Source organism: Cariama cristata, unplaced genomic scaffold (assembly GCF_000690535.1).
Source record: "Cariama cristata isolate BGI_N322 unplaced genomic scaffold, ASM69053v1 scaffold14938, whole genome shotgun sequence".
NCBI lineage: Eukaryota > Metazoa > Chordata > Aves > Cariamiformes > Cariamidae > Cariama > Cariama cristata.
Genome location: NW_009629525.1, coordinates 86 through 23,169, shown reverse-complemented (window position 1 = coordinate 23,169; position 23,084 = coordinate 86). Strand labels below are relative to the sequence as shown.

General features: G+C 39.4%; 1 protein-coding gene across 2 annotated transcripts in view; it reads right to left on the bottom strand.

Annotated features, from left to right (window-relative positions):
• ACTN2 (actinin, alpha 2) overlaps nt 1-20,465 on the bottom strand; it is a 44,328-nt gene extending 23,863 nt beyond the window's left edge. The window contains exons 1-8 of one of the 2 annotated variants that reach the window (XM_009705193.1): nt 20,355-20,465; nt 18,928-19,047; nt 12,691-12,777; nt 11,450-11,537; nt 9,311-9,389; nt 5,783-5,864; nt 2,311-2,396; nt 755-847 (exon numbers count right to left, since the gene is read on the bottom strand). In XM_009705193.1, coding sequence (XP_009703495.1) covers nt 755-847; nt 2,311-2,396; nt 5,783-5,864; nt 9,311-9,389; nt 11,450-11,537; nt 12,691-12,777; nt 18,928-19,047; nt 20,355-20,379 — 660 coding nt within the window. In that variant the 5' untranslated portion in view covers nt 20,380-20,465. Of the gene's footprint in view, nt 1-754; nt 848-2,310; nt 2,397-3,533; nt 3,620-5,782; nt 5,865-9,310; nt 9,390-11,449; nt 11,538-12,690; nt 12,778-18,927; nt 19,048-20,354 lie in introns of both variants that reach the window. The other variant, XM_009705194.1, reaches the window with a different exon arrangement.
• Nucleotides 20,466-23,084: the final 2,619 nt, after the last annotated feature.

The window sequence follows — 23,084 nt, the reverse complement described above, 5'->3', positions numbered from 1 at the left end:
TCAGGACAGACACCAGCCAAGTAACTCAGGTCATGTAAAAATCTTCACTCAGAATTTCATCAGTGCCAATGTAGCACTACTGTCTTTGTGTCTATCTCAGTATGTTTTTGCAGGTTATACGTTAATAAAAATCTTCACTCAGAATTTCATCAGTGCCAATGTAGCACTACTGTCTTTGTGTCTATGATCTCAGTATGTTTTTGCAGGTTATACGTTAAAGACAAAGGAGCTCTCACTTGTGCGCTACACATCTGTAGTCCTGACTCAACAAATTTGCCATTTACCAAGAAAGGACAGGAGGGGCACAAAGTGTCCCCTCCTTCATTCATTTGCTGCCTGTGTTCAGAGGTGCATTGTGAACCCCCTGACAGTCCCTGTCCAGGTGTGCTTTGCAGTACACAAAGCCAAGGGGCTTGCTTGGAGTGACAGGATCTTGTATGTTCCACGTGTGGTCAAGGATGGCTGTCTTTGGAGATTACAGAGACAGCAAGCTTGGTCTTGGGGCAGACCGATGACAGTTCTCAAAACACCATTTTTGGCACATTAATGAGACTGAATGACTTGCTGGAGGTCACAGAGGAAGCCTGTGGCAAAGGAATCGCCAACTCTTGACATCTTGGGTGACTGAGCTTTGTACCCTACCAGTGTGAGATTTACCCTCATAGTGTCTTCACTTTGCTGCCTTGCAGAGTGTGCAGGAATCTTTCATCTTTCATGAACGTAATCACCACAGTACAGATAGAGCTGTCTTTACCTCACTTGCTAGTCGCTCATACTCTTCCATCAACCTCTCATTTTCCTGATTCACAGCAAGCACCTTACAGATCCGGTTAGCTGCAGTCTCAGCCTGTAAAACACAGCAAATAAACAGGACATATTCATAAACACATTCTGAGAAAGGTACAGGCTTGGAGAAAGAGAGAGGATGTGGCTGCTGCAAATAAAAATCACATTGTTTTATAGTTGTTGATTTGTGCTCCTAGGTTACTTAGATATAAATTTACCCTCCTCCTGTAGTCACAGATTCCAATGGCCTGAATAAGGCACAGATCAGCACAGAAGTCACCTTGTTGTACAATGAAGCCTTATTATACAAGGGGGAATTTCACACTGCATTATAGTTGTCTAATAAATCTTTTATTTTCAAAGATGACTTAGGCCATTCTTAGAGTTATCCTATTAGGTTTTGTTTTTTTTTTAATCACAACAAAAAATTATTAGATTTGTTAGCCACACTGGAAAGAAACCGCATGTGATTCAGGAGTCCCAGACCACTCTATATCTGCACATCATATGTACACATACCCTTGAGGATATATGCAGCTCAACCACTGAGAGCAAAACTTTTCATGCCTCCTGCCAAATTTATTTGTGAAGGCACTGTGTAGCTCTGCCATATTTAACATTTACGTTAGCAGTTTGACATCACAGATCTGTACTTTCACACAAATGTGAGTCTGGAGTGTATCTAATCAAGTAAATATCTGCGTAGATTCCTGTGATACAGAGTATTTGGAATCCCTCTTTTGCATGAATAGCAAAACCTTCATACCCAGAAGCAAGAGGGTGCCACAGCAGAGCTGTGCTGTGATAAGGTGCAGGGGGCCTACCAGGCAGGATGGGAAATTAAATCCTGAGGACAAAGGAAAAATACCAACTACTATTTTTCCACATAAGTTGGGTTATGTCCGTTTGTAGGCTAGAAATGCATGTAGCAGAACAGGGGGAAATGCCACATTTGTAAGTGAGAATCCCATCCTGTATGACTGATGTTCTTGCCTTTTCTACTAGTACTTTGATCCACAAATAATTTTGTTGGCTTCAGTGGGAACCAGGCACAAATACTGTGTTGGATGTCTTCTGTGTCTTTCTGCATCTTTAGGCATCTTTGAAAATCTAGTCCTAAATTACTACTCAGCATCAGTAAGTCTAGAATAGTCTCAATCTCCAAAAGTCAAACATTCTTTTATGCAGCAAACACATAAGGTGTTGACGTAGCAACAAACAACAACTCCATTTCACAGTACCTTCAAATACAGTTTTTCTGAAATAGTCTTTATAATCACCAAATAAAGACCGAAAATGAGAAACAGGAACGTCCATTGGAATTAAAGAAGTTCAACTTGCTACACAACATTTAACTAAAACAGGTCCAAGTGTTGGTTAAAAACAAGTATTAGTGCTCAAGTAATACTTGCAGTTGTTAATTAAACCCACAAAGTACTAAATTAGTTTTTTTTTAATAAACTAGTGGAAATGTGAAACAACCAATCAAAAACACAGCAACCTGAAGGGACAGTTGATTAATACCTGCTCTGCTCCAGCAAAAGCATGATAGAAGCAGGACACATATGTCATGATAGCTCTCTCATCGGGTTTGGGAGTGTTCACAATATCTACAAGAGGGGGGGGAGAAATTAAAACAAAACAAAAAAAAAGAATCGAGGAGGAGAAAACAGGATGAATAAATAAAAGCACAACAGAGTGTCATTCTGATTGTTTTCTTGTCCATAGCTCTGTATTCTAGAAAATCTACAAAGCTGTAATAAATTTAGTGTTAGATTGATGGGTGCTGCCAGAATAAAAACATGCACTAGAAATTCAACATAAGGTCTTACAAAGAGGTGGAATTGTTTCAATAAGCTTCACCCTGCAGTATTGTAACAAGGGGAGTGACCTTAATTTTACCAGGACTATCTGCTTAAGAACCGGCGCGCATATGTCTGGCGACTTAGAATGTCCGAGGTTTTTGACTAAGACATAGGAAAGACAGACTACATTTTGATCTGGGAAGACGTTCTCTGGAAATTGCATGTGGATTAGTTATAACCTCATCATTATATATCAGTATTCTTTATATTACTAATACCTGAAGTATGTCCAACTCTGAACTGTCTTACTTTTTAAACCTTTCTTTTCATTAGGACATGATTCCAGAGCTCTTCTGAGATGTCTGTGCATGTTTCTGTGTCTATTTTGCATAGTAGCAAGGTTTTATGTTGCTGTTTGTACTTACCATTAAGCATTTAACATTTTAAAAACAATCCTGAAAGCATAAGAGAAGGGTTTATTTTCTGAGCATCTGTTACGAAGGTTTTGACATCTGTAGCAGGAATAATATCCAGCAGGGAGAAAAAAGATGGCATGCTGCTATTGACATTGTTTTTTCACTGTGAGCTTATTTTTATCTTGCATTTTTAGAGGTGCTTCAAATGAACGCACACAAGTTCAATTAAAGAGAATAATGTCCTCTATCCCATTCAGTAACCAGCTGTCAAAAACCTACTGGATATTATTAGTAAATATACAGAAAGATGAGACAGGAAGGTTTGTTTCTATGGAACAAATGGCTAGACTACTACTGGCTCTACGGACGAAGTGGCTCACAGAGAAAACCAGGCAACAAGAAATGAGCTCAGCTCTACGATGCTGTCCTAGTAACTAGTGAGGAAAAGATCAGAAGAGGAAAAATTGCTGAAAGAAACAAGACAGAAGGTGAAGGATGAGATCTGATCCGTCTTCTACAATCTCACCTTCTGAGCACCAGCAAATGCATGGTAGTAACAGGAAACATAAGTCATAATGGCTCTTTCATCAGGTCTGGCAGTGTTTACTACATCTGTGTAGAGAGAAGAGGGTTAACTGCTCAGAAATTCTCACAAGGTACTTCCATCAGATTATGCCGATGATGCCACCTCCGTGCTGTAAGGATTCAAAATAAATACACCATTATTCAGGTTGCATCTGTCTACTGATATCAGTGCAAAGCTACCCGAGCTTTAGGAATCAGTATGGAAAAGATACAACTCTCCCTGAAATGGCAGAACATCTGAAGGCTGAGACTGTACAGAAGGGTATTGCTACCTTCTGGTTTGTGGAAACTTCCAAGCAGATGGCATGGCTGGCAGATCTACTGGGTTCAGCTTCACTGCCGCTCCAAAGCAACTTCATCTAAATCACTAGAATTATTGCAGAGTTAAACACAGCCTCTGACAGTCACAAAATAGGAGTGCATACAATGTGTATTAGCACAGGGTCCCCGTGACTGACAGGGTATGGACATATATCGGAAACCTGTGGAACTCCTGCAGTCCAGAAATACACTTTGTGCTAAGAAAAGCTTGGATAGTAACAGTTTGGCAATCCCTGTGCCAGTCTGTCTTCTTAGTTAAAAGCATAAATCACAGGAGAGTTTGATTTGGCTGGCTGATAGCTTTGTCCCTATTACCACAGGAAAAAGTAAAAGTATAGAGAGGGTGCAATCAAGGTATGGGAACATTGGTAAAATGGATCTTTTCAATACTTAATGGAGAAAGGCAGAAAAAGGTGGTTTTACACCAATTATGGCTGAGTGATGAATGATGCTTGTGCAAACTGCAAGGATTCCTGCCAGTGTAAGGAGTGGGAAGATATTGGTGTGAAAAGACCCAGGAATGAGATGACAATTTCTAATATTAACAGTGAGATTTCTAAGTTCAGGACCAAAGTATTTCCTGAGTTTTCATCTACTTCACATAGTTGTGAACAAAATTTTGCAAAATTTCCACTGAGAACACAGTGGAAGTAAAGAGAGTAGAAAGTGATGGTGAATACTTAGAGGATATTAGAAGAAGCATTATTTCATTTCTCCCTCCCCTGCCAAGAAGGAGAAGAGTAAGATAAGGGCTAGAATGTGCAGAAAATCTGGTGAGGGGGGAAAAAAAAATTTCTTACACTGTACATGAAGAGAAAAAAAATGAGGAAGGGAGAATGACAATAGGAGCTGTTCAATGGTAAGGAGGTAGCACTTCTGTTTATTCCTTGCACATTATTTCAGCATAAAAAAATTAAGTGGTGCTTGACAGAGGAACTGTAATTCAAAAGATGAAAACTATTAGTTTTGAAGCATGAAGGTAAAACCAAGAAACCTCTTCAATGAAGAGGTTACAACCTGGATTTTCCAGATCATCCTGTATTGGCCTAACTTTCCTACCAAAGACTTCAAGAGGAGCAGACACCGTCAGTTTGAGTGCTCTGGATAATTCCTGTGTTATCACTGCTCTACTGAGAAGCCACCAGAGCAGAGTCTGCATATTTGGAGAAGATTGCTTTGAACTAGTGTAGGCAAATTCCAGTATTTTTCCACCGTTTTTTGCCTGGAGCGCAGAAGTTTGGTTATCTCAAAGAAATTCAGGAAACTTTAATAAATATTACCTTGTTATTTGTCAACAAACTCTATGGATTATTGGAGAAACCAAATATGAAACTATTTGTTAAAACTATCACTGCAAAAGGTTTACAATTAAAATAAACTGAAAAAATGCTTCCCTCAACCTAGCTGTCTTTCATAGGAGGCACGCTGTTAGTGTATTTAGAAAGTTCTCTACTTCCATTTCTATTTCTGGCCCTCTCACTTAAACATTTTAAAAAGTGGATATGCTTTAAGCTGCTAACGGTTGTATTTCCCTTTATTAGACTTAGATTTTAATTTCTTAAAGGCAAGGATTATCTTTTGATCCTGCATTTTACCTCAATTATCACAGTGGGGCTATGTGCTGAGGTTAGGGTCCAAAGTACTATAATAAATACAAACAATAACAAGCAATAAGGAATGAAGCAAAAAGTGAGTGAAATTATCCAATACATGGGGAACAAGAAGGAAAGCATTGTTTGAAAACAAAGCAGGTTGTTCCATTATGATTCATGTGGAAGCAATGTTGAAAATTTGCTAGGTACAAAACAAAAAACTTTTACTGTCTCCTGCTTGTGACTAACACAAACTTCAGTAAGATATAACTCTCACCTTCTGCATCCAACATCTTAGGGATATCCAAATGCTTTTCAGCAATTTCCATGGCAAGGTTGATATTTCCTATGGGGTCATCCTGCATTAAAGAAGAATATACAAGGAGTCAAACATAGAAGTTTTTCCTTGAAGTAAGACCACAGTAGGTACACTAAAACTTATTCTGGTTTTCCAAACTGCAAACTGGAGTCACAACTATTGTTCTTCAAAAAGCAGAGTCTAGGTATATGAACTTTTGCTCTATCTACTGCTATACTTTCAAAAGAAAACATTAATAAGCTATTTTGTACCACTAGGACTCTGCTGCAAATATATTCTGGAGGGGGACATAGGTAATGTATGTAGTGTACACTCACAATTCTGAGCTAATTCTGAACCAAGTACAACAGTAATATATAGTCAAGGCGACTGGTCCAGCAGGTTATACTAGGCCATTCATCACAAAGTTAGTCCTGCATGTTTTATACCTACTATACGTTACGTTACAGTGATATGAATTCTACTGAGTTCTCTGTTGGTCAGGTTGCACACGTGAGAAGCAGCAAGCACAGACAGAAGAACAGTTCTCCAGAAGGAGCAAAACTTCCCAGTTTTGGCATGGACCGACAAATCTGTAACGCCTCTATAAACTGAATTTGAGAGCTGTGGAAATTCAAGAACATCCTCTGTTTTTGAGATTTTGATTTTTGAAGGACAGAGAAAGGAAGCAGTGAGCACAGTTCAGATAAGCAGCACACATTTCATGTCTTACACTACAGATAGCTCCTGCTGACAACAGAAGAGCGTGTCAGTTTAGGGCTGCTCTTAAGGCAGCCTTCCTATACTAGCTTGGAGAGAAAACACCTTATGTGAAATGGCAGTTCATGCCATTAATGGTATTATTATTATTTTCATGTATTCACAAACTGCTAAATGATGGTAGCCACTCTGAACAATGCCAATGTCTACAGAGAGAGGTTGGGAAAATAGGACAGAGAAGAGCAAAGGTAGAGATGCTGGAGGGCACTGAACAAATGTTAACAGGTTTTCTGCAGGGGATTTCCAGGGTCTCCATTTGAATACAAACACTTCCTATAACGAGGTTTAGTCTCAAGCATGCTTCTTTTGTTACTTTGAAATGAACTTAGTAAGACTACTTACTACGGAATCACAACAATTATTTAAGTTTCACAGAAGTCTGTTCCTCATGCACATACATATGCCAGGTATCATAAGTAGTAATGCCCATGACATGTCCTTCTACAAACATATCATACTAGATAGCCTTTCCTTTAAAAGCTGCATGTTCAATGTAATGTAATGTGTTATGAAGAACAGTTTATATTTTAAAACCTAACAATTTGGGTATAATAGATTACAAAGTCTCTAATCATATCTTCTCCCTCTATAATCATTTAGCAGTTTTGTGCATCATTGACATTAAGAGAAACTTAAATGTGGACAGTATTTAAAACCCAAGAACTTATTTTTCCTATTACACAAGACAGCAAGTGTAATGCAACATTTACTAAATGTGTATTAAAAAAACTCTCATTGAAATTAAATTGGATGAAAATACACTAAATCTAAGTGAGACCTATTGACTAGGCTAAAACACTTTGCTTATGGATAAGTGATGAGCATCTCCTATTTGCGTGCTTGGTACTAAGTTTGTGAGTAAATAGTGCTCCACTGCTAAAGGATTTGTTTAAAAATCATAGCAACTTCTGAAGAACTGGAGATCTCCATCACCCATCCTTCTAAACAAAACTACAAGCCACTGTAACTAAAAATCTCTGCTACAGCTAAAGAAATACCTCATCTAACTTGTCATAGTCAAGAAGCTCAGGCCTGTGTCTATGGATAAGGGCGTTGAAAGCAAGGCCATCTTTCCAGCTACGAGTTCACACAAAACACATTGGTGAGAAAAGGAAAGGACAGCATGCAGGAGATAAGAAACCAAGAAACAAGACACCAAGACAGCTGTTAATGTAACCAAAATGAGCAGTCAATCAAACACAGCCAGATCAGAAAAGCAAGATCTATTTTAGGATTTTTCTGCATGTGCTTTACGTGCCACAGCTCAGCCTCAGTTTGAAACCTGACCTGTTCTTCTTTTGGAAGCCTCTAAGAGGGAAATAGTAATGCTGAAGCAGATCTGCTTGTGTTCTGTTCCCTTTTCTCAGCACTCATATATAGGATGGTTATACTGTAACGTTCTTTAGTACTGGGTACCATTTTTCAAAGCACAAAATCAAATTACCTTCTGTCTGTGCCATGCTTAAGCACATGTACACAGAGACAGGTAGCTTAGTCGTTCCATGAATCTGTTTATCCATAGGAAAGGTTGTATATAGAATTAGAGAACAAGCTGGTGTTGATGGCTCATGTTTTGCCCTCCAGATCAGATCTGCAGTTGTCTTAACAACTGCCTAAATGAAAATCTTACATGTTTAGGAACAAGTTCACTTAATTTTCATCACTGCACACCTTGGGAATAAATTTAACCCAGCATAAATTTAACATATATATAAAGCAGACTAAGTTTTCAAATAATTTCGCTTCATTCATTCATCTTTTCCCCTATCAAAGTCTTTCTGGTAACTGTTGATTCCATCAGTAAAATCAATTTGTAATGGAAGGGCATGGAATGGAAATATAGTCTATGATTTACCAGTCTCATCAACTAAAAGTTGCACTCAACAAATTAAAACCATGATTACGTTTACTGTTTTACTGGTGTTTACATCAGACCTCAAGATGGATTCATTCCAGAGAACAGAAAATGGTACGTATGTATTGAGAGCTAACGTGAAACGACAACATTCCACTTTCTTTCTAGGTTTTATTGTTCAGTAACGGTACCCAGAAATTCTGACATTATTACTTGCTCTTCATTCCTCCCACTCAAAGTGGCTGGTATCTTTTCGAAAACATGCATTTTGCCATGAGTAGCACACTGTAATAAAATAGTTTTGTAAACCCCGTGAGGTACAACCTAAGGAAGTTAGCATACTAGTTTTTTTCCTGCTTTTCTGGAAGTATAGGTAGAAGTATAATCTAAGAATTGGTGAGTATTTTCTATGTAAGACTAGTAACTTATTGATTACCAAGGGTAGTGTTTGTTCTAAGGAATATTAGGATTAATCATCATCTCATTGTTTACTGCTCTGCAACCTACAGTCATTTACACTAGACACAAAATAGGAGGGACTATACAATACTATTGGTGGTGAATGGAGAATTCCAATGTATTTGATTTAACACCCATACTGGGCAATGTAAAAGACTTCATCAACTGCTTGGCAGCTGAGGACCAGATTATTTGCAATTAAATGCTGAAATCATTGTAATGGGAAGGAAAGAAGGACACAGGATGGTCATGAGGTCCTTTCCTCCATGTCCCTGTTTTTTTTGCAGGGAGCTTAGAAAGCCAGTCACAATTAGTATGCGCTCCTCAGCTTGCCTTTTAGAAAACATGCTAAGCAAACCAGAAGTGAGCCAAATCACTGCAGGACAGCATGCTGTACCATCCAGACTGAGGACCTTATTTAGCTTGGAGTAGTCAATAAGATCAGGTCGGTGTCTGTGGATAAGTGCACATAATCCAAGGCCATCTTTCCAGCTTTACAACAAAAAATAGAATGGAAAAAAATTAGTTAATAAAGTCATGGCATTTTACAGTTTGATCCTTGCTCAAGGCTTAAAATCAAGCAGGAGTTCTCCTGTCAAATCCTGACACTCGTGTTCTGTCAACTCTCGTCCCTCTGAGCTTTTCTGTTACTGAACTCTTTTTGCTGTAGTACATATCTTACCCTACAGTCCATACACACTTAAAGAACTCCATAATACTTTCTAAGCAGTGTACACTATGTGCAACAGTCCCTGATTTCAATTGCTTAATTTGTGCAGTGTTCCAGGATAGCTCGGAGTACACATTCATCAATGAAAGTGCATAATCTCTAATTACACTTACAGCATGTTTGTGGGGAAAAAGAAAAAAAAAAGGGGGGAGACAACCTGCAATTAGTTGAATTTCCTGAAGCAATTGGCTTTTTCTGTGTCAGTTATTTCAGTCAATTTTAATGGCACAATCATGTTGTTCTCATAGAAGTAAGAAGTGATAAATCAGTTTAGTTTATTTAAAACACTTCACACATATGACAGCTTCAATCTGAGCTCTTACACTTCCGTGTGACTTCAGGCCCACTACCTTTCGAGGCAAGAATAGGCAATGAACGGAGCTACAAATAACATCTGTTCACAAAGGTAAGAGGTTCCATTCAGCCAAAAGCAATTATTCTGAAAGATACTTTATGTAAAAACTTTAGGCAATCACTGGGACTGTGGGTCCTGTGCAGTAATGGTGTGATACTGAACACATTAAGACTGTTAGAATCCCTGTCACTGAGACGTCTGAGTAGATCCCGCAAATAACAGAACCACCTCCAATAAACATGTAATACAATTAAGCAGAATATACACTCATTGAATAATATAAAACCACCCAGAAGCTAAAATGGAATCAAAATGAGCACCAAACTAAGAAAAAGCTTTTTCCCAAAAGGTATAGACTAAAACGGTCTGGATGGTCCATTGTAAAGTAGTTCTGTAAGAGCCAGTCAACCCAAACATTAATCAAGGTACTTCCATTCAAGATGTTTTCCCCATACCATCAGACTGGCGTATGTATGTATACAGACTAAGATTCTGATACTGTAACTTACAGTATACCCTGCATCCATATAAAGCTCTACTGAAATATAACTCTACATATTCAAGGAAAATAACACGTAACACATTTCAGATCTCTTGAAGGCAATACAGGGACTGTAAAGCAAACAAATTCTTTTTATCTGTGGATGCATGTGTGAACCCTATCTATCACTACATGTGCTTTAGGTGCTGCACATGAAGAATTAATTCAAGACACCAAAACACTGTGATGTAGAGCTCTTGTGGTACTATAGGGGTTTCAGGGAAGGCAAGATCGCATGGTTCAACGGTACAAATGGCAAGTCATGTAGTTTAATGAGGTGGGTCACCGGCAGAGCTACAGGAACTAGCCCAGTGAATCCCTAAAACCAGGCAGCCTGCATATGGCCTGGAATTCCCTTTCTAGTCCTTACTGAAAACACAGAACCACAAGGCTGGAGCTTCACTAAATTTCCCAACTTAGGTAATGATCCTGATTCTGAAAACAAACGTGTTTAAAGTGCTGCTGTTGGGTACTGAGCACATTTTTGGCTCCTTATTTATAGTTACGTTACAAAATAATAAAGACTGATTCATCCTGATGAGATATTTGCACGCTCAACAGATGGGTATTTCTGCCAAGAACAGTCTATACCTACAGTGGCTCTCATTTGAAAGCAGTCATTTGCCAAGTCACTATGCTGCAGTACTCATATTCCCATCTACCAAGGACCTCTAATAATGTAATATGGTTATTCTGTGTGTGGTAGGGATATTTTCTTTTAAATAGTAACTGTGGAAGCCGTGGTAAATAATGCCAAAGGCTAACCAAAATAAAACTCTGAAGACAGAGCATAAGAATTTGAAAAAAGTCTAGTTAACAGTGAAGAGTGAAATTCTCCTGTCAAATATATACCTACACAATTGTGGGAAAAATTTGACCTGAAATATTTTAGACTGCTTCTACCCCTTAAAATAATGGAATTTTACCTAAGATGGAAGTTCTGAATGTTCACATTTCTGTAAGGAGCAGTTTTTCTTTGACACCACAGCAGCAGCCCTTCTTTGGCAGAGGTCTCTGTAAAAAACATCAGGGAGTTAAAAAAGGAAAAATGTAAAAAGTGCTCAAGTAATTAATTTCTTGTCATCTTAAGTGTGGTCAGTCACCTAAAACTGGTTGCCATAAGTCAATATTTAATCCTAAAAGATACACAAATGGACTAACGGGGCTCCATCAGGACACAGAGGTCAGCTCAACTGGAACAACTCAGACTAGAGTCCCAGCCTGCACAGTAATTCTGGGATATTAGAAGTTTAAGAAATTATATTGGTTGGACAGCAGAATGTATATTTGGAGAAAAATACCCAAAACAAATATAATAGAACCAGACATAAAAGACTGCATTGGTGCCTACATGAAATATGCTTGTAGTCTCAGTCCATTTGCTTACAGGGATGTATAAGTGCTGAAAAAATACCTTCATTATCTGAACGCTGTGGGCATCTGAATGCCTAAGTAAAGGACAAAAAATATCAAAGAGACCATTAGGTCCACATTTAATGTCCCACAAATTATGGCCAGGACACCATACAGAGCTTGAATTGATGCTACTTTTATTGAAAATTGAGATTAGTTTCTAGAATTTGACGGTTGGACTTGATGATTGAGGTCTCTTCCAACCATAAGGATTCTATGATTCTATTCTATAATTCTAGATTTTTCACAGCGTAGACTTGATTTAAAGAGTATTGTAACTACAACATACTTCTTGGAGCCAGTTACCGAGTGAAAGTTACAAAAAAAAATTCTGAAGCGGGGCGGGGGGGGGAACAAAGTGATAGAAAGAAGATGGATATAATCAGATAATATTTGCAAACAATGTGGAAATGGACAGGACTGAAAAAGAATGTGGGAAATAGGACCACCATACAGGCTACTGCACGGTTTCAGGCCACTGAGGCTCAGAAACACAGGCAATGTTTTTATTTTTATAACTGAGAGAGATGCCCAGAACTTCTGCATTTAGAAAGCTGACTCAAGGTCTCTGTCAGGAAAGTAATTACTTCTTCCCTCCAGAAATCGATTTTGTCACCAGATAGGGAACTTGCAGTATCATTTTCTGTGAAAAAATAGTTCATTTTTAAAACACTCATCTCGCTTGTGCACCATTCATATAAAAATGTCTTTAAACAATTTTCCTAATTATTTAACATAGTTGCATTACTATTACCTTCCACTGAAATATCCTGAATAGCAAAGCGAAGGATGATAGTCCAGATCATACCCAGGGTCATTTTCACATTGCCGTCAACAATTTCTAAGGTGAAAAAAGAGATGGTAGTAGTGTTTAGAATGTGTTTTCCATTTTCTCTTATTTTAATCATGTATTTCTATAAATAATACATTGTATCTAATAAATTTGTTATATTTCTACCATAATTCTTTATCTACAGAGTTCATTGGCGTTCATTTTTCAACAAAAAGGTTGTGCCACCCTGGCAGTAGGTCTGAAGATTACTGAGGTTAAGGTCACTTCAGCTTTTCCATGCTAAAAGGCTTCTCTCCAGGTAGGTTTAACTGTCTCAAATCTTCACCTTTTAGGCTGGCTTTTTTAGAGACAGCCTGAGGGGAAATACTTATTTAAAGTTTGAACAATATCAGCCTGACTGTTTTCAAATAAAAAGGAACTGAAAAAAATACGGTCTTACCCCAAATTTTAAGAAACTACAGGACATTAGCAGTACTATTTTTTAATAAAATCGTACTCAGAAATTCCCCTATACTATTGAGATGTTTTTGAGAACTTTACCTATAGTGCCAGTGCAGACTAGGTATGAAGAACAGCTCATGAGACACAGCACCTCCTGAGTCTAAGCTACATAGTTTCCTGCCAAGCAGTTCAGAATGTTGTCATGTCTTACAGCTCTGATGCCTATGCACATTTATGTATCTTCGATATAAAATGGGATTTTTTTAACCTCTGGGGTTTAAATTTGTTTCAAGACTGCTCAAGTCTACCTACAACACAGGGCGCTAGGAAGGTGCTTTCTCCAACCCTTCTCCCACGTACATGGGAGTCCCTTCCAGAAGCCAAGTCAGAATCCGATGCTCCTACATTTCAATATGAACAGCGATACCACTCTCAACACCAAAAAAAATGTACTGCCAGACCACTTAAGTGTGGTGATAACGTTCAATCACTCTGAAAAGTACGGCGAGAGACTCAGAGGAACGTAGTGAGACTATAAGGAGGGTCCCACACCAGAAGGGGAAGAGGTGGGACAATGAGAGAGGGGAGCGGCAGACTGCCTTTCCAGCCACCTCACCCCAACGAAGCAGCGGAGCGGGGAAGGCACCAGCTGCTCTCCCCAACTTGAAAAGTCACCTCCAGCCTTCCTCAAAAAGTGGAGCAGCTGTGGCTGCCTGGGGGCCCACTGGTGTCCTGGGGAGGGAGCAGGAGGAACTGGCAGCAGGAGCAATTTTCTCAATTTAACGTCAAATGCCAACAGAGGTGCCAGCAGAAAACCCAGTCACTCTGCTGCTTAGAAGTTGCCTGGATCCAGGGGCAACTTTTACAGAACAAAGCAGCTGCTAGCTCCGAGACTTGAGATACATGTTCAATTGCAGTAGTTATGTGACACAAGCTGTCATTTGAACCTATGGAATTAACAAATGTGGTAGGAGATATGTCACCCATCACTAGTCTATCCTTACTTTGCTAGTGAGATAATCCAAGTTTGTATATGAATGGCTATTTTTCCACTTTCCCATTTGGGTTCTACACTAATTTTCCAGAATTCTTACCTCACTTTGCCTGCCTTCCATCCATTATTACTATCTTATTGGCCCTGAAAGACCTCAAGTATCTTCAAATCTCAAAACTAAATGCTTTCCACCAAAAAAGACCAAATGGGACTTAGGGCATGTCGCTACTTTTCTCTCCTCCCTCCTAAGTCAAATGTTTCATTGTATTTTGATCAGGTGTCTGATATGTATATACAGTAAAGAAGAATTTCTTCAAATGTAAAAATAAACTAATTTAAATACTCAGGAGGCATTGCTGATTGTCAGGCAATAAATTCATGGATTTGCATAATCACTACATCGTTGTTTTGATGTACATATCCGTGTGAACACACAGACAGAATGAAAGAGCAAGAGAGGGAATTTTCTATGTTGTGCCTCAGGAGTATTTTCAAGCAATTTGCCAGCTTTGGTTTCTCATTATCTACTGCTAGCATAAAACACAAAAAAGACATGTATAAAAGACAAGGAAAAATATCTAAGCGGAAGGAAAACAAAATTGCTAAATTTTGAAAAGTATTAGTGATGAAAAAAATACTGATCCAGTCCTATCTTTTTCCTCTACAGGTCAAGAGAAGACTTCATTATTTTCTTCACATTGCCTGTTTGCTCTAGGAGGAATATAGTTCCCACACCTCACATATACGCAAAGCAACAGCTTTCTGAGGAAAAAGGTCTTGCTGATCTATAAGGACAGGAAAGGAGAGAAGGAAAAGGGAAGGGGAAACAATAAAAACTGCCTAGGGAGAAAGCTCAGCAAAGCAGTGTGGCAAGGTCTCAAAGGTTTTAGTTTTGTTCTTTTTATTCTGCTTTGGCTTTTGTTTTTTTATTATTATTATTCTTGTAGCAGAATCACAGATAATTTGGTCCTTAATATTTCTCCCACTCCCTAGAAAAGCAACACAGAAGTGTTTCCTATTAACAGGGTACTTGTCTCCTGTGGCTCTCTGTACCTCAGTTCAGTTCTTTCAGGATGCAATTACCTTGCAAATGGAGTTATTGCACTTTTTTAAAACTCAAGGGAAAACTTCTACCTCCTGGACTGTGAATGGCTCGTAAGGACTACTTTCACAGCTTTTGCTTTAGTTTCTTGACTGTCTACTCTCATTTCATCACCAATGGAGAGACTCTTCCACAAGACATATCAGAGTGGCTAAATTGGGCTTCTGCCCAGCATCACGGCTAAAGGTGATCACCTCTCTCTTTCCACTCCACAGACAGCCCAAAGAAGTCAGCCACAGAACAGTAATGACAGCTTTAAAGAATATCCGCAGCCCCTTAAAAATACTAAATTGAACTTTGTACTGATGTCCCACAGGAATCACAGTTTAATCTTTGTCTTGAGGTCCCATTTTAAATGCCAGTTGGTCCCTCTGGGCCTACACGCTCTTCACCACTCAGCATGTCAGATAATAAAACCTGATCCTCAGCAGCTTTAGATACAAAACTTTCATGCTTTGGAAATTAAGAAGTATTCCAAGCATCCATGTAACTCGGAGAATGCCAAAACAGATGGGTGCAGACATGCCCATATGGCCCGTGCTCACACATAGGGGCAGTGAGTTAAGGGGTTAAGGACTTTGATAACACTACAAGGTTAAGGAGCCTCTGCTCTGTCTCCTTGCTGGCATTCGTTCCATCTTCACGCTATGACTACTGCCCAGTCAACAACGCTGAAAAATGCAACAAAAGAAAAAAGAAAAGAAAAAAAAAAGAGGTGAAGTGTGTTTTAAACCCAGATCACATTGCTGATCCAGTCTCCAGCATAGCTACAGAAACAGTTGTCAGCCCAAGTGATAGGGTAGGGCTGTGAAGTGTGGGAGCAAATATGCAGGACAAGGGGGCACAGGGACTCTTTAAACACATACTGGTGCCAGAGGTCCCACACTATGAAATTATACCCAGTCAGATGTGATGCCATATTGCTGCATCAGCACGGCACTGTGCCTTAAATAACAAATTTAGTAGAGGGGATGTGGTAAACTTAACAGGGCACTAAGCACGTCTGGGCCAGAGCTGGCTTTGTGTTCAGCCTGTTGAGAGTAGGAGTGGAAGGCACACGAATCTATCGGCTCCTGCCCACGTGGACTTTATCTAATGTGCGTTAGTGGCCATACTTGACATAGTGCAATGTCTTACAATGACAGGTTCCTCTCTGCATCTAAGCTATGCCAGTAGCAGTGGATTTTTCCCCTGTGCTTCCATCCAAGAATTTAAAACGTTGGGGTTTTTTTTAAACACTAACGAATGAATTTTTACTTCTAATCCCTCTATTTTAGAGATTGAGAATTCCAGAAACAGGCTATAAAAGCCTGCAGCACAGCCAAGAACACCACCTTAATCTCCAGGCTTCCTAACTATGGCCTGCTGTTACACGCAGGAAGAACTACTGAGTGCACGGACAGACGTCACCTTGCAGCAGCTGGCTGAGAAGCTGGAAGAGGTCACTGCCTCTTGTTCCTGCCTCCCTCCCAGAGGGAATTACCTATTATCACAGAGCACATAAACTCATGCCAGTCGCTGCCAAGGAGAACAGCAGGATTAGTTTAAATGGTTACAGTGGCTGATCTGAGCTATCCCAGATACTTTGCCTTCAGGTGATCTAGAAAGGGCTGAAGCGCTGCTCACTAGTCCGAGCACCCTGGCAGTAATCAGCAGCAATAAGCAGGGCAAAAGGAGGGAGGTGGGAGTGCAGAGGGCTGGCCTGCTCCTTTCAGGAGCAGATACGAGCTGATGTATCTTGGATTAAATACTCCAGCCTTGCTTGAAGAACCTAGGTGTGGAAACACTAGTACGTTGTGCAAACCGTGATCAGAGAGAACGACCCCTCTGTCCCACACGATTCTCCTTTTGCTACACCCCTGTTTTCCATCAGGAAGCCTCAGAGTCCCAGCATGACATGACAGAAACTACCATTCATTTGCTCCACACTCTGTACTCAGTATTTCTGCACCGGCTATCAAACAGGCTTCTGTATTCTTCATTTTCATTCCCACTCACAAGTTGTCTCTTCAGTACCCTCTGCTGTCCATTCAATGCCATGTTGCTCTCAGAATTACCTGAACTGCAGAGGTTTAAGGTAGTGGCATATTTTTCCGTCCCATTTCATTTAATTCAGCAAAGGGCCCAGCTGCCCCTGACTGCCTGTACAACTGATGGAGGGAGTCAGGCACCTCTGAAATGCAGCAGAGCTCTTCTGAGATCTGAAGTCCCTTTGGGAATTGCCCGTTTCTCCCCACTGATGATATATTCCCCAGAAAAGGTCTCTGTTATGTGCCTAAAGACAGATGGTATGGATTTGGATTCAGATGGCCCACCAAGTTCAGTCTCAAATTAATAAAGGGTGAGTTCAAGCAAATGCTCTGCCCAGAGAATACTCATTTCTTGGGATTTTGGAGTTCTAGATCTAGAAACTGAACACATTCAGTGAACAATACTTGAGGAACCAAGCAGGCTAGGTGAAACCGTTGTGGAATCAATGTATGCTGATAGATCTCTCCATTAATTCTACAGATGCTCCTGTCCCACCTAATGAATCTTCCCACTCCAGCCACAATTACAGTAAGCTCCCTAAGATCAAGGTTTGGAAGCCAGAACAAGGACATATATAAGCCTGGAGAAATCAGAAAACAGGAAGAGAAGGCTCATAAATCAATCTAAAAAGGCCCAGCAATATGACTAGAATATAGTTAGTGCTTCTCACTGTGATACTGAGGTTACAGCCAGAGTTCGGCTCTAAGGCCATGTCAGAGGCTGCCACCAGAATGGACAGCACATCACTGAGGCCATGGAATCAAAAGTAGTTGGATATCGTGATAGCCACATCACTCCTTTGTACGGTAATGGTTATGCAAAGCGTTATGCAAGTATCTCCATGGAGCAGCTAGTCTTAGACAGACCTTTTTCCTTTTTAAACAATTAATTGAATCTCATAGGAGGCACAGGTTCACTTGCAGTGAGAGCCTGACTTCTTTTGCTCAGAGTTTACATCTATCAGCATTTAGCTAGCCAACTGCATGTTTGTATTTAACTACCTGAACAACAGAACAATAACAAAGTAATAACTTTAGTAAATAACAGCCCCTCCCACTGTCTTCATATGTTCAGTCTCTCCCCAGCTACTATAATTTCTTTTGATCACTCCCTTAACTCTACATCTGAATTTTAGAAACACAGCTGCCATCCACAGTCAAGCTCATAATAAAATGGGAGTAGGTCCCAGCCACCTGGTAGTGATGTCAGCATTTGTCTTGTCTGAATAATATCTCTGAAAGATAAAAGGAGATCCCAGATTGCATAAATCACCCTAGAATCCAACCTGATTTCTAAAGGAGTTCCTTATTTTTAATAATGTATACGAAAAATGTAGTGCGCTGAAAGAAGAAATCATTATCTGAATACCCACTGAAACAGAGACAATTCAATTTAACCCTGGAGAGAAACCATAGAGCCCATTTATACCCCTATCCCTCTCCAGGTGTCCACAAATTTCCACTTCTCGTCCTTTCACAGATATAGGTCAGCAATCAATATTAAGGGATTTTTGAGGCACCCATATACAGAGAACAGCCCACGCCATTTGGCCAAGGGTCTCTGTCAAACTTCTTTGCAATGTGAATGCCTAGGATCTCAGTAAGGTGCATTGTCAAGCTCTGTCACATACCTTCTGCACCAATGGACACAAGTTTCACTCCTTTGCTGGCGATATAATCCAGAGCTTTGTTGACATTAGCGATTTTATGGAAGCGCATCTTCCCTCTGTCTGGTTTCGGTAGCCTTTCCCCTGAAGAATAACAAATGTAATGCATTTATTGTTACATACACATGGCTACAGACATCCAAGTGATTAAAACTCAAGAGCAAATGTGCCCTTAACATTGTCTAAAAGTTAGCGGCTATTTTAACAGGTATTTTTCTGAAAGAATGTCAAATGGCTTTGAACAAAACCCTGAAGAGAAAATTCAAATTTTGAAACATCTGGTTTACATCTTTCTGATATAGCTGTAAAGCCAGAGTAAAATTTTTATGTTTGCCCTAAACATCTGGAAGATACGTGAGTACTTCCTGCTACTCAACTTCTGGTTCGTTGCTACTGTCTGTGTTATGTAGCTGAATATTAAGACGGCAGGATGGTCTCAGAGCTCATCACCCTTACCTGCCAGACACTAAAGAGAGGCTGGACTCTACCCAGGAGATTAGCCATAGCATCCTTCCTCATCTGACCGAGAACAATGGCTTTTAACAACCTCATCCAGTACAGCAGAGCAGCTATTTTCAGAGCATAAGCTGATGTGTTTTGAATGAACTTATCTTTTCAAATGATCGCAAAGAAGAGTAATTTCTCACAATATGACTCTATTCCATGAAGAGTGATCATTTGAAGATCTTCTTTCCCCACTGAAATCTCCAGCAAAAATGTAAACTGTATTTTCCATAGAGATGTCTTAAAAATCTTCTTCCCCTTTTCAACTTTATTGTGTCTCTGTAACTTGAGCTATTCCCCTCCCATTCAGGGGCATTCTGAGTGTACCTTGGGGACTGCCCCTCTGCCCACATAAAATGGGTGCCATAGTGAGTTTACATCACTTAATCAAAAGGAGTTCTTGGATGTTCCACCCTTCTGAAAAATGAGACCTTTTACTTGTGATTAAATATTGATCTAGCTTTACTTTAAGCACTCACTTTTGGAAGCATTGGTCCATCCAATAAAGTCATTAAAAGCAAAGCAAAACTTTTATACTAAAAGTGGAATAAAATGAATTTGTAACCTAAGTGTAAAGGTTTTTAATTGTTAGGGGCTAAGACCAGGTCCTTAATGTTTGTGGTTTGTCCAACAACACTGTGATGTCAGTGATACCCTGATACACTGTGATATCCTGGAACACAAGCATAAAACAGAAGATTTTGGAGATAAGGAAAAAGCAGAGCTTTTTTTTCCCCTCCCTTTTGTTTTACAGTGTGCTTCATCTCTCACTTTTTAGCCTACTTAGAGTTTGTGTTCACTGTTTTGAATTGTTAACACGTTCTGTTCTTTTAAGATTGTTTCAGTTAGCATGCTGTAAATATATAGCAAACTTTATTTTAGCCAACCTGAGATAACTTCCAAGAGGAGCATCAGTTTGAGGCCGTTTCTGAAGTCCTCCTCAATGTTCTCAATCTGTGTGCCTGCTTTCCTGAGGTGGGAATTGCACCAGGCTGTAAATGTCTGAAACAGTAATTAAAAAAAAAAAAAACCACACTTATCAACAAGGCATTTTCCAACACAACTGGTAAGCCATCTGAGTAAACACTGCATCTGAGGTTTTCACTACTGCCTGAGAAATTTGGATGTCCAACTCCCATTCATTTTGCACGTCGCTGAGTTCAAAATCCTTATCCCAGGTGTTCATGAAGATGCAAAGAACTGCTTCATTAGAAACAATATTGTGCTAGATTCTGCTCATAAATGCATCCTAAAAAAAAGATCTACACATAAAGGCAAAATTTGTCTAATAGTTATTATTACACTTAACATTTTATGAGCACGTAATTTTATGTTGGGACTTACCTGTTACACATTCTTACTGACAAGAAAGATTGATAGGGTACAAAGGAATCCGTGTGACAGTAAAATGTAGGCAATACCAAGCACAGAAGCAAAAACTTCTAGTACTTGAATTCATGCCATGATAAACAGTTCTTACACAGGTTGTCTACGCCAGGGACAAGTAACATGCATTTCTCACAGCCAGTAAGTTGTGAGAACACTCTTCAGGACGAAGTAACTAAAGAGAGACTTGATACAGCAAGGACACCAGCAAAATTGCATCTGTCCCTACTTGTAACTACACTGAGAAATAGAATGCCTTTTTAAAACATGGACAATTAGAATGGATTTTGAAAGTTCACAGTAATTCAAGCGTAGAAGTTTCACATTCAGACCCTGCAGATATGGCCTGCCTTACCAAGGGTTTTATTTTTAAAATGTATTATATAATTTTCAGAAAATTATCACAACTGCATGAAACACACAAATGTAGATACTTGACTTTGCAGGGCAAAAATGGTCACAAAAGCACCCACGAGCATTTCTCTCCATGGAGAATAACCAAGTCTGCTTTTACGTGCAGAGATGAAAAGCGGAACTAACTCCATTGATCTAGAGAGGTCATATACACATTACCTTTTGTTGGAATGAAATCAAAAAAGGGGCTACTCTAAACTTGAGTAGTTAAAAATCAGTCTGTTTTCAGATATCCATTACTTCTCAGCCTTCTGACAAATTCTCCTTGCTTTTCAACATCTGTTAAGATATATAAAGCAAGTTTGTATTTACTAGGTATTTCATCAGGTATTTAGGTATATAACAAGGCTGTACATTTTGTTAAGTTAGACTTCAGCTACTTAAAATTGTCAGATATTTGGAATTCCCCTTCTTTTGCTATTTCAAATTACCATAGTCTTAAAAACATTTAATGCAAATAGTTTCAAAAAGAAAATACATCCTAAATCCCCATTGTCGATACAAAATTTCCTTTGGCCTTCTTTTTTCTTGCCTGCTTTTTAGACTATTTAATTTCTGATCTCTCAGAAACAGAATAAGAAAGGTCAGGAGATGAAGGCAAAAACTTTCCCTGGAACTGAATCTTGTAAAATCTAGACAGATTGCATACCTTAAGAAGATAAGGATTGAATTTTCAAAAGTGGTGTAATCTTAAAAATGCAACTTTCTGTTAAAGAATTACATTTTGATTGTTGTTGGGTTTGACTCAGTTTATGTGAAGAATTTCTGTGCAGCTTGCTGGGCTCTCTTCTCAGAGCTCCTACAGTGACAAGGAGCAGCTTGCTAAACTTGAGTTTTATTGACTTCTCCTATCCAACTGAAAGGAAGAAGCAAGAAGTGCTATGGATATGGGGGAGCTGTGCAGTGAAATCCCTAATTCTAGATAGCCAGAGAAAGGAGGAGAGAGAAGACAGTAATGGAAGTGGTTCTCAGCAGGGGTCCTGTTGCCCTGCAGAGGACGAGCTGCAGGGAGAGGCATATGAACGTCATTCTGTGTGCAGATGGAGACAAGTATGGCTGCAGCTGAAGCATCTCTGCAAATACATCTATTTTAATAAAGGGATGTTAGCTTGAAAAGTAGTCATTCATCCAGGAAGGTAAAACTTTCCTCATTTTAAGGTAACTAGCTTTACTGAGCTCATGGGAGACCTGAAACCAGCGTGTATCAAGCATCATAACAGAGATACTAGGCATCTCTGCCTTCAGGGCTCGACGTGATGGAGTCTTAGGATGGTATTTGGTCTGGATCATTATAGGGTTAGGATCTGGTTTATAAGACTAATTTGTCTGCCTCGAGCAGTATCTTGTTCTAGTGATAGGTATCTAAAAAGGCTTAGCACCACATTAAGTCATTTGCAAATAGTGAAAATTATAACAAGCATCCTTGGAAGGAACAATATTATGGCAATACAGAAAAAACAGTGGAAAGCACTCAAGGGTAAATGCACATGGACCTTACACAGCAATTTGGCAATAAATATTAGAAAGCTGAACCAGTAAATGAACGAGCCTTTCATGAATTAAGCTTAAGTGACGGACATGTGCTTATCTGCAGATGCTACTGCAGTTTGCAGAACTGTTCCAAGCACATCATGCTAAACTCAAAGAGGAATTTGGAGAAAAACCTCAGCCATTTCCATCTCGTCTTTTAGACATTTATTGTGAACGTTCTGACCTTGTACTACTCAAGCAAATGAGTTTTCCCCATTTTTCATTTAATTAAGAGTTTAATGGAAATGACTCTACCAGTTGGGCAGTCTTAAAATACAAATCTGATT